Raw genomic sequence first — 16,187 nt, 5'->3', positions numbered from 1 at the left:
TCTCAACCTCCCCGAGGCCTCTACCCTTGCTCAGTGCAGCACTGGAAGGTCATTATTTCACAACTACATGATGATCACTGTGATTTTACAGAGGAGGAAAGGGGAAGCGCTGGAGTAGCCAGGACCAGAGGGAGACAGTACCTAACTTGGGCTAGTTGGATCACCTGTGCTAAGAGGTAAGTGGCCAGTGCCTGGGGTAGTAGTTGGAGGCTCGCCGGGATGCAGAGGGACCGAGCCACCGTGCTGTCTTTTGTCAGAAGTGCTCTGAGTGGAAGCAATGTGAGATTTCACCATGCAGTCCTGCTGCTCCGCAGGTGGCCACAGGCTCTGGCTCCTCTTCCTCTAGCACCAGACAGAGGCAGGCCTACGGAGCCGGAGCCGATGAGCCGAGTACAAGTCCTACCCAGGTATCCTCGCTGCACTGATGTTCTTAGTTGCTCCAGGCTTTCAATGCTCCTTCATGCCTTGGAGTTGCAGATATCTGCTGGGAGGGTTCCATAAGCAAACCTATCTGCTGGGCAGAGAGCCTGCACAGCAAACCTTCTTTGAGGAGTGGCTGAGATGACTGGCCTTGGGTGGAGTCAAAGAAGCCCTGGAGAGGGGCAGTGCCAAGAATTCTGTCATCCCGCTTCCTAGGTGAGAAGACAAATTGGGCCAGCCCTGTGGGGCTACACGCCGTAGATAGCATGGCTGGACTAGTGGCCAAGTCTCCCTCCAACCCCAGGCCTTGGCTTCTGACCCTTGTTGCTACATTGTCTCTATAGTGAGCAGTTCCCGAACATCATGGTACCCATCAGTCTGGGTGGGAGGGTCTTTGAGGCCACTGGCTGTCATGTACATCAGAACATAGAGTACAACATTCCCCAGGAGTTAAGAGACTCACTTATATCCAGGTCTCTCGTGGATGGATTCATGGGGTAACCACAGACAAGGTCACCTTTTAGTTTCAGCTCTCCCCTACCCCTGCATTAGTCCAACAATGGCTGTGATTATAAGGGCCACAAGGTCAGAAATGTGGGCACTATTACTATCCCAGGTGTGCTATGTTTCAGACAGCCAGGTAAGGCAGGCCTGAGTGCATACCAGCGGCTTGTTTTTTAGCATTACTGTGTGCTTTGCTTGCTGTGTGCCTTAGGCTAAATCCTGCTGCGATACCTAGCCGCTCTGCTAACATGCTCCAGCAGACTGTGGCTCAGGGGCACTGAGTCACTTGTGTGAGGCATGTAACCGCCCTGTGCAACCTGGACTGTGTGCCGAGGCTCTGCCTTCGTGTCAGCAGGTGGAAGGGCAGAGAGCTTGACACACCGACAGCTCCGGACAAATATTTGTTGACCATTTTCTCTAGGGCCTCAGGCTGGAGTGTGGGAGAGAGGTCTGTCTGGGGATAGAAGAGGCCAGGGGAGGTGAACTGGAGGTAGGGGCAGGACTCCATCAAGAACTGTCAGAGCCAGGCAGACCCTGAGAGGCAAAGGCATTTCCCAGGCAGAGCGTACACCGAAGGCTAAGGCAGAAGGATTATTGTGAGTTTGAATAAGTGAGTTCCAGGCCACCAGCTTGGGCTCTGTGGCAACAGCCTGTCTCTAAAACAAAACAAAAACCAAACAAGAGTAATTGTGAAAAGGTTTTCTCCAGGAGACGATACAGGGACAGTGAGAGCTGGCAGGGCAAGGGAGAAACGGTCTCGTGAGGGCTGGAGCTAAGCTGGAGAGAGAGCAAGTGACTCTGGAAAGTCATCCATGGGGAAAAGTGAGGCAAGGAAGGAGGATTCCAGACACTCAGAGTATGTGTGTTCAGCTGTGTGGTTTGTGTCCATGCACACATGTCCTGATGGTGATTTAGTGACCTTTGTCATCCATAGCCACCAAGCTCTTTGTTTCCCAGTCTAGAAAAGGCAATATCTTACCTTGGAACTCAGGTCTAGATGGAACGGTATTTAGCTCTGTTCTTGCCATCATACTTCATACCACAGCCATGAGCAAAGCCTCAAAAGAAATCCCACACTGACACTCTTCAGTACCTCATTACCGGCTTGCCTGGACTGATACAGTACTCTGTAAACTCTAACAGGAGCCAGAGTGACCTTTACACTCATGGTCCAGATCAAACCACGTCTCTCCATGCTCCAGACAGACTGTAGCTTCCCTGTCAGGTCCCCTCTGATCTCAACTTGGGCCCCCTCCCCTCATCCTTGCAACTCCAGATTCACCGTCATCTTACGGTTCCCTCGTCCGAGTCTGCTGGTGTCTCACGGTCTTTGTATTTGTTTTCCATGTCTGGAATGATCTTCCCCAAGATGTATATGTGTGTATGCGATTTGCACTTGTTAATTCAGTTTCATTGTTTTATTTAGAGATGGGGGTCTCATGTAGCCCAAGCTGGTCTTGAGCTCACTGTATAACCAAGGCTGGCCTTGAATTCCTGACCTTTCTGTCTTCACCTCCTAAATGCTGGGATTACAGCTGTGCACCATCATGGCTACAGATGTGCATCAGCATGGTTAAATGCTACCTCCTCAGAGAAGCCTTCTTTGGCCATCCACTCTAAGGAGATTTCCTAGTGTTTCTGTCCCCTTATCAAGCCTTTAAAAATTTATCTCATGGGCAGTGGTGGCACATGCTTTGAATCCAAACACTCGGGAGGCAGAGGCAGGTGGGTCTCTGTGAGTTCCGAGGCCAGCCTGGTCTACAGAGAGAGTTCCAAGTCATAGCTACACAGGGAAACTGTCACAAAAAAACAAACGAACAAACAAACCAAAGCCAAAACCAAAAACAACAACAAAAAAAAAACAAAAAACAAAACTCACTTATTACCAGTTGTAATTATAGTATTTAGCTTTTTATATTATGGACAATTTCAAACATGTACAAAAATAGAGAAACTTGTCTAGCAGGTTCTGTGAGTCCATCCCTCAGCTTCATAATGATCAACAGCAGGCCAGTCTGTCTTACTTTCCCTATACCCTTTGCTTTCCAGCAAACTCCAGACATTTTATAATCTTGTCCGCAAACACGTCTATGCAAAGGTTTATATTTATGGCTTATCTTCATTTACTTTTAAAATTTTTTCCAACATATTATTTTTATTATTTGGGAGTTTCACATAATGTGCCCATCACACTCACTTCCCAGCTCTGCCCTCCCCACCCTTGTGACCCTTTTTCCTCCTCCCCCCGCCACCCCCCCCCCACCCTTGTGACCTTCCCCCTCCCCCAAGAAAAAGAAGAAAAAAAGTCCGGTTTGTGTTGTTCATATACTCACTGGAGCATGGTCAAGCTCCCAGTGGCCAGCCCCTTAAACAAACTGAGTCCTTTCCCACCCCGCCCCAGAAGCCAAAAACTGTGGAGAGCTACCCTATCACAATTTTTTTTTTTTTTTTTTTTTTGGTTTTTCAAGACAGGGTTTCTCTGTGTAGCTTTGCACCTTTCCTGTAGTCCAGGCTGGCCTCAAACTCACAGAGATCCTCCTGCCTCTGCCTCCCGGGTGCTAGGATTAAAGGTGTGCGCCACCACCGCCAGGCCCTATCACAATTTTTAAGAGTTCTCTTTGGTGGTTTTCTGTCTAGGCTGTCTAGGCTGGGGGGTAGGGTGGGGGTAAGGGTTGTCACGGGAGCCTTCTATGTCCCTCTTTCTCAACTGTGAGTCTGCAGTCATAGATTCCACGACGAAAGTACCTTCCTTGCTCTTTACAGTCAGCAGGAGCATGGATGATGGACTTCCACATGGCTCCTGGTGACCACGGACGTCCACATGGTCTCCGGTTGTCAGCATGTGCCACGGACCTCAGCATGGTCTCTAGTGTCAGTAAAGATTATGGACAGCTACACAGCCCCCTGCCGCAGCACAGGCCAAGGACATCAACATGGGCCGTGGACATCAATATGGTCTCTGGCAGTCGCCCGGCCACGGATATCAACATGGCCTTAGGCAGTGGCACAGACCATGGGCCTTCAGTGACAACACAACCCACAGACATCAATTCATTTATTTATTTTTCCTCTTTCTTTTTCTTTACTTCCTTACTTCCTTTCCTTTTTTTTTTTTTTCCTTTTGATACAGGGTCTCTCAGTGTAGCCTGGGCTGACCTGGAACTGGCTATGGCTATGTAGACCAGGCTGAACTTGAACTCAGAGATCTACCTGCCTCTGCCTCCTGAGTGCTGGGATGAAGGACGTAAGCCAAGACACCAGGCTTTAATTTAATTTAATTTTTTTTTTTGAGTCAAGGTCTCTCTCTGCAGCCCAAGCTGGTCTGGAATTCACTATGTAGCCCAGGCTGGTCTCAAACTCATGGTAATCCTGCTTCAGTCTCCCAAGTGCTATTTACAGACTAGAACCACCATGCCCAACTTTGTTGTGTTAAATGTTATTTTTTTTGACCAGAAATGGAAGACTAGTTATATATTGATACACTGTAAGAGGGCAGCCAGTTGGAAAGTAACTACAGTATAACCTGTGACTATGTTTGTGTCGCACAGGCTGGCTTTGGGCTCCTATTTCCCTTGCTTCAGCTTTCTAAATATGGTGGCATAAAGGTATGAATCACGAGGCCCAACTTGTAAGGGGTTATTTTCTCTGCTTATCTTTATTTTATTTTATTGATACAAGGTCACATATAGCCCAGGCAGGCCTCACACTAACTATGCAGCCAAGGATGGCTTTAAATTCTTTGCCTCTACCTCCCAAAGCGCTAGGATTACTGGCGAAAAGCTGTTTGCCCAGGTAGGAAGCGGGCATGCGTGGCAACTGGGCTTGTCTAGCTTATTCACTGCTATAGCTTGTATTTAACACTGCACCTTGCTCAGAACAAATGACCCTGGACATCTGCAGGGATGTCATCTGTTCTCCAGACAGTGCATGTGTAGGCTGTGGTTTTCATGTCTCCTGCAGTACCGGTGAGACTCTGCACATGCATGTGCACTGAAGCATGTGGCAGTCCTGTGAGGATGCGTGCATGGGCTCGTGTGTGCTGCCATCATTGCAGCTGGCGGCTGAGAACATGCCTCCTTCCTGACATCATCTCCCACACCTCCAAGCCCCCAGTGACTCACAGGGGTGGATTTCCCTCTTTCTTAGTCAAGCGTGAGGAGGGAGGGAGGTGTGCCCTGGTTTTTCCCGGCCCACTGGAGGCCCAGGGAGCTCCTTCCTGTCCATCATTCCTTAGTTATCAGCTGACCCCACCCTGCAGAACTCTAGCTTCCTTTGCTCCAGTCTTGAAGCCCAGCCTAGTTGGGTCAGCATCGGCCGAGTGGGATTCAGGGACTATTTGTAGGAAGGATGGCCGTGTCCCATCCTGCTGACTGCTGGATAGCTGAGCAACAGCATTGAAGGAGGAGCAACTGAGAGCAGAGACCTGCCCTGGGGACTCAGCCGCACCCCAACCACACCAGTCTGCATTTTTTTCTTTCCAGGACAGGGTTTTTCTGGGTAGCCCTGCCTGTTTTGGAACTGACTCTGTAGACCAGGCTGGCCTCAAACTCAGAGATCCGCCTGCCTCTGCCTCCCAAGTGCTGGGATTAAAGGTGTGTGCCACCATGCCCAGCCTCAGTTCTGCATCTTAAAGTGTTTTTGTTTTTTGTTTGTTTGTTTTCCTGAGAGTTTGGCAGCAGCCAAGACCCAGTCCATCAGAGATGTCTTCCAGGGTCTACACCCTATCAGATCAGGAACTACTCACAGATTTTCAGTTTGGTCTCTAAAGTTCCTATTAAGACTCCTCAGCCTTAGGTCCAGAGAAGAGGAGGAGGATTCACCCAGAGTCACACAGCAACTCGTTGACCAAGCTGGGCAGAGCCTAAATGCTTGAAACCTTTCCAGCTGCCAAGGATATGCCTCTCAGCATGGGCCTCTCAGCGTGGGCTTCCCAGCACATGGAGAAGCAGCAGCATGATGCAATGGGCCAGAGGTGTCTGACATGTGGCTCAGGGCACATACCTAGGATATCCAGGATAACTCAGGTGCTGGTGGGACCTGGTGGGAGCCCTTTGTCATGGATACTGGTAGCGACAGGAAACTGGCCTGAAGTGAAAACATGTGTGGACTCTAGGCAGAAAGCTGGCACTGAGTTCCCCTAGACCTGGCTCCATATTCTCTGGGCCCAGTTAGCGCATCCTGAGTTAGAATAGGCGAGTGGGCTTGTACAAGTTAATCAGGTAGAAGCTATTGTCTACGCCCTTCCTCTTTCCGTTTATGAATTCAGTCCCCTGACACTGAGGTAATCTTTGAAAAAATACTATGATTTTTATTCATGCGTGTGAGGTCAGAGGACAACTTGCAGGAGTCAGTTCTCTCCTTCCACTATGTGGGTCCCGGGGATGAAACTGAGGGTGTGTGTGTGTGTGTGTGTGTGTGACAACCTCAGGTTTTCTGGCTTGGTAGCAAGCATCTTGACCAGTGGAGCCATCTTGCTCTCTGGCCAATCTTGAACAGAAAGCAGAAGCCCTCTGAGGGTGTGGGAACTTCTCGGGAGTGTCTAGGCCTTGTCGTGCATGCCCACAGGCAGAGTCAAGAACGGTCCTTCCAGCCTGAGTCTTGTCTTCTAAGAGTGTCCCACTTTCTCTGACAGACATCAGAAGGGCAGAAGGGTTTGGGGGTTCTTCTACTGTACTTGGGATTTTGAAGGTATCTGTCTGGTGCGTCCCTTGTCTGTCAGAGATTTGCCCAGATGCCTCTCCACCAGGAAGTCAACTGCTAAGAAATGTGATCCTGGTCGTGTTTATAGACTCGAAGAGGCCCAGCTCTGCCAGAGAGTCACTGTGTGGGTATATGGGCAAGACACTCTTCTCTGGGCAGAAGGGTGAATACAAGGCCCTCTGGGTAGGAGAGGTAAGGGCCCCTTGCATCCACTCTTCACCCAAGGTTGCCTTCAGTGAGTCCTTCAGAATGGTCAGCCTTGCTGGAACAGAGGCTCATGGAACCTTGAGGCCCTGCAGGAGTACTGTCCGAGTAGGGGAGGAGTGTGAGGGGGTCCTGGCTTGCGTTTGCTGCCTGCATCTCTTTATGGCCTTTGTCTCGATATGGTGAGCTCCCAGGAAAGATTTGTAGACATGTTTTGCCCATAGAGTTCAGAGAAGACAGACAGTGGGTAGGAGGGATCCACTGTAAGTACGGGAGTGGGGATGAGACGCAAACTCTGAAGAGAAATGCGGACTGTGGTGTTCTTCCTGCCTGGGTGCTGGCAGAACTCTGGTAGCAGAGTAACAGCTGGAGCCCTGTGGGAGAATTCCCGCTGGGCCACACCTGCTCTGGCTCCAGAGGGCTAGCTAGCACCTAGCCTTAATCCATCTTTTGTTTAGCAGACACCTTTTGTTTCTCTTGTCGCCCTCTGTGAATCTTGTTTGAGAGTCTCGCAAGGACACAAGCCTATGCAAAACCTGGTTCAGGAAACCGGGAAAACTGCGGTACCTGATGAATCGAGGAATTTGCACTTGGCATTGTATTTTTGGGAGCTTCATTCAGGTTGTTTTGAACATATGGAAATCAACTGGCTAAACTGTAAATACAGAGAAAAATAAAAATGCCCCGAGAGAAGGGAAAGCCTTTCAGTCCTGAAAAGCTAGATCCCCCTGCAGCCACGAAAGACTAGATTCACTCTTAAGATTTTTCATTCATGTTCCGAATGAACCCACACACCCGCGCTGCGACAGAGCCCAGTCAATACCCCTGTGGGTGGGGGAGTCAGAGGAACCAAAGTTGCTCCCAAAGTGGGAGCTTGGGGCATCTTGGAGCCAAAGGCCTCTTGGCTTGAGGTTATCTCTGTGGAAAGGCAAGTGTTATAATCCAGCAATAGCTGTTTACCGCAAACCACCATGTACCTAGAACTGGGCATACCAGTCACCAGGGTAGGCTGACTCTACCTTGACGGGATGGATAGAATTAAACAATGTTTACTACAAGGTTAGAAGGGTTGGGCCTCTGCCCAGGCCAGTCACTCAGCAATCCAGAGGAGAGAGGAAAGGCGAGGGTCAAGTCTCCTGTACCAGGGTGTACTCCCACCCAGATGGCACACAGGATGGGAGTCACATAGCCTGGTTTCCTTCTCAGGGCAGAAAGGACAGTGAAACAGCCTCAGTTCCACTGTCTGGCTTTTGTTGTTTATTTTTGAGATGGTATCTCACTGGGCAGCCCAGGCTGGCCTGGAACTTGAGGTCCTCCTTCCTTCGTCTAAGTGCTGGGTTACAGCATGTGCCATTATGCTTGGCTACCCACTGTGTGTGGATGGAGAACTCTAGGTGACCCATCCCCTCCTTCCTGACAAGTTTTATCCTCCACCTCTGCTGGCAACTGCTGTTCCTCCTGAAAGAGGCCTTTCCAGGTGAGCACAGACTGGTGACTTTGGCCAGACCTCTCTATCCTTTCCTTGACAGGCAGGAGTAACCTGGCTGTAGAAGGCAGTGTGTTTGGGGCTGCTGCAGGAGTCAGGGACTGGCCTCTGGGAGACAAGGGGGGGACTGGACTGTTTCCTGAAGGCCCTCCACCAGAGCAGACCTGGTTACCGGCCAGCAATCTCTGCTCAGCTTCCTTCTCTTGACCTTGGTGGAGTGCCCTGTAGTTAGCACACATTTCTGAACCCTGTCATAAGGTAGGGCATGTAGGGCAATCTATAAGTGTGCAGGAAGGATAGATGGCAACATGAAGTGAAAGTCAAAATCTTTTGGACAGGTTTGGATGGTATGACTCCTTCCAGCCCAGCTGCTAACTGTGTGACTGTGACCTGCCTTGTTCCTGACCCTCAGTATAATGAGTTAGCTCCAGGTTGAGGAGAGGTCTTCAGGGCACCATACACTTAACTATGCTGTGGGAATCCCAATCACCTGTAGCCCTGTTATGATAGAATCTCACTCAGCCATCTGGGGAATTTTTGCTTCCTTTTTTGCAGCTTTAGAGATTGGACCTAGAGCTTTATACACCTGCTTAGGTGAGTGCTCTTTCACAGAGCAGCAGCCCAACCTGGTTCTTCATTTCCTTTATTTTTTGAGATAGGGCCTCATACAGCCCTGGCTGGCCTCAGACTGGAACTTGGTGTGTAGCAGAGGCTGGCCTTGGTCTTCTGATCCTCCTGTCTCTACCTTCCAAATGCTGAGATGACAGGCATGTGGCCATCATACCTGGCTTACCTGTCCTTTATTTCTCACAAGTGAACAAGCCATGCTGCTAGCCCACCGAGCACTCGGAGCAGCAAAGAAGACAACCCACTTCATTTGAGCCATAGGACCCAGAGTCTGGGTCACATGAGCCCTCTGCAAACCACCCCTGACAGAGCATCAGAAAGTTATCTTGGGGTTAGCTTCAGTCTCTGGCTGACAGTGCTGAGGTTTGGGGACAAGAGAACTCCAGCCCCAGCCACACTTCTGTTTATGTAGAAAAGTCCTTCCTTGATTACTGCTGGATTTAGCCAAGGGTTGCCTCACATCTGAAGTGGAAAGGAACACGGTTCAACCCACTCATTATCTTGGTGGCCACAGGAGGCCCTCTGAGGTGGTGACGCCCTTTATGGGGACAGCAGCCATCAGTTAGAGACTATGATTCATTACACTGAGGACGGAAACATGCTCAGTTCCTGTGGCTGCGTGCTGTTTCTTCAATGGAAATGCCCAGAAGTCTGTCAGGAGAGAAGGGAGCAGCAGAGCCAGCTAGCCCTCCTATTCTGGACTTCTAACTGGCCAGCTCCACTGGCTTGAGGCACACATCCATCATGGTTAGTTACTTATTGGAATGTCTGGGGCTCTTCAGGAAGGGCTAAGTGGATTCCTATTTACATCTGCCACAGCAATTTTAGCTCGTTGTGTCGAGACTTGAGTAGTCTTCGGGTAACTGCAAAGTGCATAGGATAGAGCACTTACCCTGAGGGGACCCAGGGCAAGATGGACATCAGGCCAGTCTTGCCTATTTGCCAGGACTCCTGCTATGTGGTGGACAGGAAAGGACCGAACCAGAGAATCTGGAGGTCTGCTCTGGGACCATCACTCCTTTAAGATCTGTAAATTCGGGGAAGTGTGGAAGATGCCGGCCGCTCTAGAAGTTGATATTGGTCAGAGGTTAGGTAGGAGTTAGAGGAAGCACTCTGTGGCTTCTTACTGGAAGATGAGTGTTCCAACTCAATGAGCGGCACAACTGCATAGCAACCGCGCTAAAAGGGTCAGCTTTTAGAGGGCCTCCTTCTTCACACTCTAAGAGGCTCTAAGGCAACAGGCAGGTTTTCCAAGTTGGGGACCTAGAGATCTGGGCCCCTGTGGCAAACCCTCCCTACATCCATGGGTTCTCTTTTCAATGATATTGGCATAGGTCCTTTAATGGGCAGGATGTCTTGACCCCCTTAGCTCCTAGGCATTTGAGAGGGCCACAGGAAAAGGGTACATGCTTCCAAAGCTTGTATGCATCCTTCATGGAGTGTATATTATGTAGACAGGTACGGATCTTCGTGTTGTGTGTCCAAATGTTATGAGAAAACCCATGTTCAAATATATAACCATGTTGTTTGTGTACAAAACAGAGGCTTAAGTTTTCAACATCTTAAACACGGTGCACAGGTTAGTTCCTATCTATCTCCACAGCTTAGGAAGAACAAACTCCTTAAGGACAGGAAAGGATAGTGTAGTTGGGTCTCCCCCCCCCCCCCTTAGTTTTCCTAAAGATTGGACTTGGGGCCTTATGCTAGGCAAGGATTTGGGGTTTTGCTGTTAAGATTTAATTTTTTTTAAGTGTATGGGTGTTTTGCCTGCATGCATGTTTGTGTGCCATGTGTGTGCCCGGTGCCCAAAGAAGCCAAAAAGAGGGTGGTGGATCCCCCAGAACTGTGAGTTAGTTGTGAGCGACCATGTGAGTGTTGGAAATCAAAACCTGGCCCCTTAGAAGAGCGTTCAGTGCTCTTAACCGCTGAGCCATCTCTCCAGCCCTGCATTCTTCCACTGAGCTGCACCCCAGCCTTGCTGAGTTATTTAGCGGAGCAGATGGAACCCCCGCCCTTAGGTTTTAGGAGTATATTCGGAAAGGGTCAGACACTTTCCCACCCCCAGCTGTGTTAGGTTCTCAGCTCAGCTGTGTAGTGAAAGAATCTCTCAGGTCCTAGCAGGGCTACAGGCACCAAGCCTGGGCACCAGCTCACCACCTAGCCCAGCCTGGGCTGTGTCAGCCTGTGCCAGTGCCTGGGGGCAGGGCCGGGCAGGCTGTGTGAATAGAGGGTGTTGTCAGACCTCTAGGGGAAATAGGAGAGGAGGGCAGATCCTGCCTGGCAGGTCTGTCACCTACATCTCTGCTTACACTTTCAGGGAGCTGGTTACTCTGGGTGGAGACTGGCCCCAGATATCAAGGCCCTGAGGATCCAGCCTTGACTTCCTGGGAGTGGCAAGGCAGGGCTGTGAGTGTTGTGGAGGGACACTCCGTGGTTTGGTCTTCCTAACCTGGGGATCAGAGACATGGAGTTCATAAAAGGAAAATAGTATTTGGAGCTTAAGATGTAGAGTATTTCTGGGGGCCAGAGTTAACTCCCAGGCTCTAGCCCTGGCCCTCTTCCAGGGGCCAGTGCTTTTGGAGGTTAGTGCTTTTCTGTGAGGCACTACTGAAGCCTTGCTAGGCTTCAGGGGTCTCATCTATCATTACTTTGCTGTGTAGCTCTCTCATACCCTCCCTGATTCTGTCTTGCTGTCTCTCCTATTCCTTATGTCAGTGATACACCTAGATTCCAAGTTTCCTGTCTGAAGCCTCTGAGGGTAGAGGTTGTTGGTGGGGCGGGGCAGATGTTAAAATGGGCATCGTGCCATGAGTCAGGGTAGTCGGAGCAGGATGGTGAGGAGGAGGAGGCTCCTCTCCTGTCCTTGTTCCTGGCTCAAATGTTACAGATGCTGGGACACATCAAGATATCACCCTGGTCCCCAGATGCAGGTCAGCTGCCAAAGGCTGGTTACAGTTCTTCACCTCTAACCTGCCTGTTCTTGGGCCCCAAGAAATCCTACTTTCCCCTGGAGCTCAGACACCTATTGTCTCCTACTTGCTCTCACTCTCTCTGTCAGGATCACAGGTAGCCCAGATTGGCCTCGAATTTTCTGTGTGGCCACGAATGGTTTTGAACTCTTTTCCCTACTTCCATTCCCAAATGCTGGGATCACGGGCAAGTGACACCAGTTCAGCTTTGTGTTTCTTTTCTAATGACTTCAGCCCATTCTCAGGACCCGATGATCCCCTGGGCCAGACTTCGTTTTCATTACTCCCGATCTGGCATCATCCTCTTTTAGGAAGGCCAGAGGATTCTGTCTGCCTTGTAACTCACATAATGGCCTTTCTTTTGGAGACTTGGCATTTTAGGACCCATTGCCAGCTGAATGGTGTGCTCGAGGGCCAAGCACAGGCCCATCTGGCTTTCCTGGGCCTGGACTGCTTCCTCTCCTTTTAGTGAAGCGCCTCGGTCCTCCTGAGGAAGGATGGAGACAGTGAAAGGCTCCACATTCAAGTCTGCATGCCCAAATCTTTCCTTTGTGCACCGTGTCCCAAGCTTTGGCATTCCCAAGCTCCCGCATTTCCCTCACGTTTGCTCTTCCAACCCCAAGAAAAGGAGGTGGGGAAGGGTAGGGCTGTGGAGACCAAAACCCAGGCTAAGACATCCAGGGCTGGGAGCATTTATTTTTATTTTTTTTCCCTGAAGTTCCCTGTAGAGTAAAGGGCTTTGGTCCCATCTCAACAAACAGCCCATCTGCCTGTACAGGTGAGAGTGGAGGACTTTGGGAAGGCCCCAGGAGGTGGAAATTCAAGAGCTTGCCCAGATCTGTCCATCCCCACCCCCATGAAGCTAGGCCACATGGCCTGCCTGCCCCAGGGGAGTGAGGCTGCCATGGATAAGAGCCCAGTGCACAGTCAAACACAAACAATGCACAGCTGTTCGGAGCCTCTGAAGCACCATTTATCAAGGCTCCATGGAATCAAGTGCCCCAGTTTGCCCGCTCCCTAGTCTTGAGGGTAGCAAGGCCACCAGAGTGGCCTTTGGCATTCCCAGTCCGAGCGTTGCAGGTTGCTTCCCGACGCTTCAGCGCCTTACCACAGGGCTCTGTGGGTAAATGGCTTCAGACCCTTCTCCATCCCACATACTCCAGGGCTCCATCAGGCCTGGCTAGCCCAGCACCATGTTAAATAGCTTTCTTGCCTTAAATTAACCAGCCCCAGAACAACCCACCCACTTTGCACCTCGAATATATTAATCTATTGACTAACCTTCCTCCCCATTCAGCTTCAGGAAAACACCAGAGAGGGAGAGTTTGTTCTTCAGAGACAAGAAATGGTGGCCAGAGCTGGGGTGGAAAACCCAGGGTGCTCTCTTCCCCTGACCTTCTAGGCAGCCTGGGTCAGGTATGACTTATCTAAGGTCACAGACCCAGGACCCAGAGTTGTGACCTATCTAGGCTGTTACCCTGTTTCCCCCCCACACACAGTGAGCCAAATTTAGCTGCCTCTCACCGTGGCCCCTGTGGCTCTACAGGTCTAAGTGAGCTGAGGAAGGTTCCAGCTCTTGACTCCACCCACTCCAGGATCTCCAGACTGTCTCCCAGCTCCCTCCACCCCTGGCATCTCAAGGTCTTTTTGGCCCTGGAGATCCTCAGGCCAGACCAGGGTACAGAAGCAGTGGGTCTGGAGGGTGGGCAGCACCTGGGCACAGGCCAGGTCTCACACCCAGTACTGGCCATTCCTGAGGGCAGGATTGGGTGTCCGGCAAAACTGTAGTAGCTCTGGGTCAGGCTGGCCTCCTGGTGGGGGCCCCTGGCCAGGCACGGTTGTGAGTGGAATGGCTTGACCCGGCTCTACCTTGCGAAAGGTCTCTGTGTCACCAGCTAGGCCATTGCGGGGTTTGGCGGTCAACACCTGGACATCGTGTTTGCCTGTCTTGTTGCGTTTGCGGAGATAGAAGAGCAGGGGCAAGATGAGGGCCAGGAGCAGGAGGACCAGGCACACAGGGATGATGACGCTGAACATGTTGGCCTCTAGGAAGCCCAGGAAACCGCCCCTGGCCACAGTGGGCATGGGGCTGGATGCTGCTGGGCCTGGCTGGCCAGTGGGGGTGTTTCTTCCTGGCTTCTCTGTTCCTGTCCGAGCAGCCCCGGGAACACTGAGCAGGGCTACACTGTAGGATTTGGCTGCGTGGTAAGGTTCGGTGGCAAAGTCCAAGAAGGCCACTGCAGGTGGGACACCCCTTGCCCACAGCTCCAAAGTGAGACTGTCACCCGCTGGGTCAGAGGACCTACCCTCTGGCCTGCCCACCTCGAGGGCCAGCCTTCCCTCTTCCAGGTCCTGCTGAGTGAAATGTTCCACCAGCCGGTTGCTCCGAGGTTCTGTGCGGGCTTGGGACACACGGACCAGGCGGCCATATCGGGGTCCTGCCAGGAGCCGGAAGTGGGGCATACTGCCTGTGCGGTTGGCCAGCTCACTGGCATCTAGCACTGTGGGGTCCAGGCGCAGGGTGGTGCCCTGAGGCCATGGCCCACCTGCCCACACATGCAGCAGAGCCTGCACTGTGACATTCACAGTGGCTGATGCATTCACACCCCTGGCCAGAGCCAGGACTTGGAAGTGATCCTGAGAAGAGGAGAAGTTGGTGAAGGCAAAGACCACTTCCCCCTGGTCCACCTGCGTCTGGCTGAAGGCAGAGGCAGGCTGCCCCCCCACCAGCAGCTGCCCGTACAAGGGCCCCTGAGTGAGACGGTATGCTACCTCTGTCTCCTCACGATCTGACATCACCTGGAGCTGCTGCCGGCTCAGTGAGGAGCGCCCTAAAGCTTGGGGCACCTCCAGGGGTGCTCGCAGCTGCACCTCAATGGTGGACGGCAAGACATCCACAGCCAGGGACATGGGTATTGGGGGGCTGGCTCCATCAGACATGCTCAGCTGGAAGATGCCGGCCACACTGCTCCCGTTTGCCACGAAGGCCAGCCGCCCTGCATCCACGTCAGCCTGTGTGAAGTGGGTCACAGGCCCAGTGTTGTCCCCAGCCAGGCTCAGGAAGCCATTGTGGGGTGCCCGCTGTACTTCATACTCAATCTCCCCCGGAGCCGAGTCTGGGTCTACGACACTCAGCTGGGCTCGAGAGACAGGGGCTCGTGAGCCCCTGGTGACGCGGAGTGGAATGGAGCCCTGTGGCTGAGGGGGCCGCTCATTCACATCCCGCACGGTGATGGCAAAGGCCTCAGAGGTCTGGGGTCCTGCCACAGAAGTTCCCGTTGGCCCCTGGAGGTGGGCACGGAAGCGGAAGCCATCCTGCTGGGTGCCCCCACCACCATGGGCATACACCAGCTGTCCTGCAGCCAGCTCAGATTGCAGGAAGTGGGGCCTCCCGGCGTGGAGTGGCTCCTCGGACACCAACAACTGGCCCCGGGTGGGGAAGTGTGTGACCTGGAAAAGCACGTCGTGCCGAGCGCGCTGAGAGGCCGGAACACTGGCTAGGAGGTTGGAGGCATCGAGGGAAGCCACGGTGATCTTGGCTCGCTGGCCCTCAGGCACCCAGAGACCTGGGGGTGAGACATAGGCTATGAAGGTCCAGTCCACTGGAGGAAGAGCCATGAACCCTCAGAAAGCAGACCCCAGGGCAAGTCTGTGCCTCTTGCTCCCTTAGACTCCAGGATGGGACTCATGGTCTCGGGAGAACAAGGACTGCTTCTTCTGATGTCAGTGTTCCCCACACACCATCTCCATAACTTCCTAGGTCCTGGGACTAAGACAGAAGCTGCTAGCCACACCTCTATCCCTCCCTCCGTTCGAGGCATTCCTCTGCATCCTCAACCTTGCCATCCCATCATGCTATTCACCTTTGTTTCTCCAGAGGCGGCTGGGGCGCCGAGGACAGGCAGCATCAAAAGACACAGTCACAGCGAGGGTGGCAGCCACATCCCTGGCTGGTGGTGAGGACAGCAGGAGACCAATGGTGTCGTGGGCTTCCCAGAAGGGCTCAGGAGACGTCTCATGCTCGTACAGAATATTCCCAGCATTCACCTGGGGGAGACATTATGGTTGGGTGTGGTGGGTAGGCTCGCTCTGGAAGCTTCCTATCAGGCTGGCAGAACACTGGCACTCTAATCTCCCCCAGTATCCCAGCGCTCAGCCTTACTCTGAGTTCCTCTGGTTGAACATAGGTCCCTCTGTGCAGCCTGCTCTCCACCTCATTGGTTCAAGGGGTCGCCATTAGGCAGGAATGTGGCAGAGAAGAGCTGGGCTCTGGAGCC

General features: G+C 52.1%; 1 protein-coding gene across 1 annotated transcript in view; it reads right to left on the bottom strand.

Annotated features, from left to right (window-relative positions):
- Positions 1–12,586: 12,586 nt before the first annotated feature.
- Positions 12,587–16,187, bottom strand: part of Cspg4 (chondroitin sulfate proteoglycan 4) — a 36,907-nt gene continuing 33,306 nt past the window's right edge. Inside the window, exons 9-10 of the mRNA XM_052761290.1 lie at positions 15,774–15,957; positions 12,587–15,476 (exon numbers count right to left, since the gene is read on the bottom strand). Coding sequence (XP_052617250.1) covers positions 13,642–15,476; positions 15,774–15,957 — 2,019 coding nt within the window. The 3' untranslated portion in view covers positions 12,587–13,641. The remainder of the gene's footprint in view (positions 15,477–15,773; positions 15,958–16,187) is intronic.

This window comes from Peromyscus californicus, unplaced genomic scaffold, assembly GCF_007827085.1.
Source record: "Peromyscus californicus insignis strain IS unplaced genomic scaffold, ASM782708v3 Scaffold_11__1_contigs__length_118956290, whole genome shotgun sequence".
Classification (NCBI taxonomy): Eukaryota; Metazoa; Chordata; class Mammalia; order Rodentia; family Cricetidae; genus Peromyscus; species Peromyscus californicus.
The sequence above is the reverse complement of the archived record's forward strand: the minus strand, read 5'-3'. Positions and strand labels throughout refer to the sequence as shown.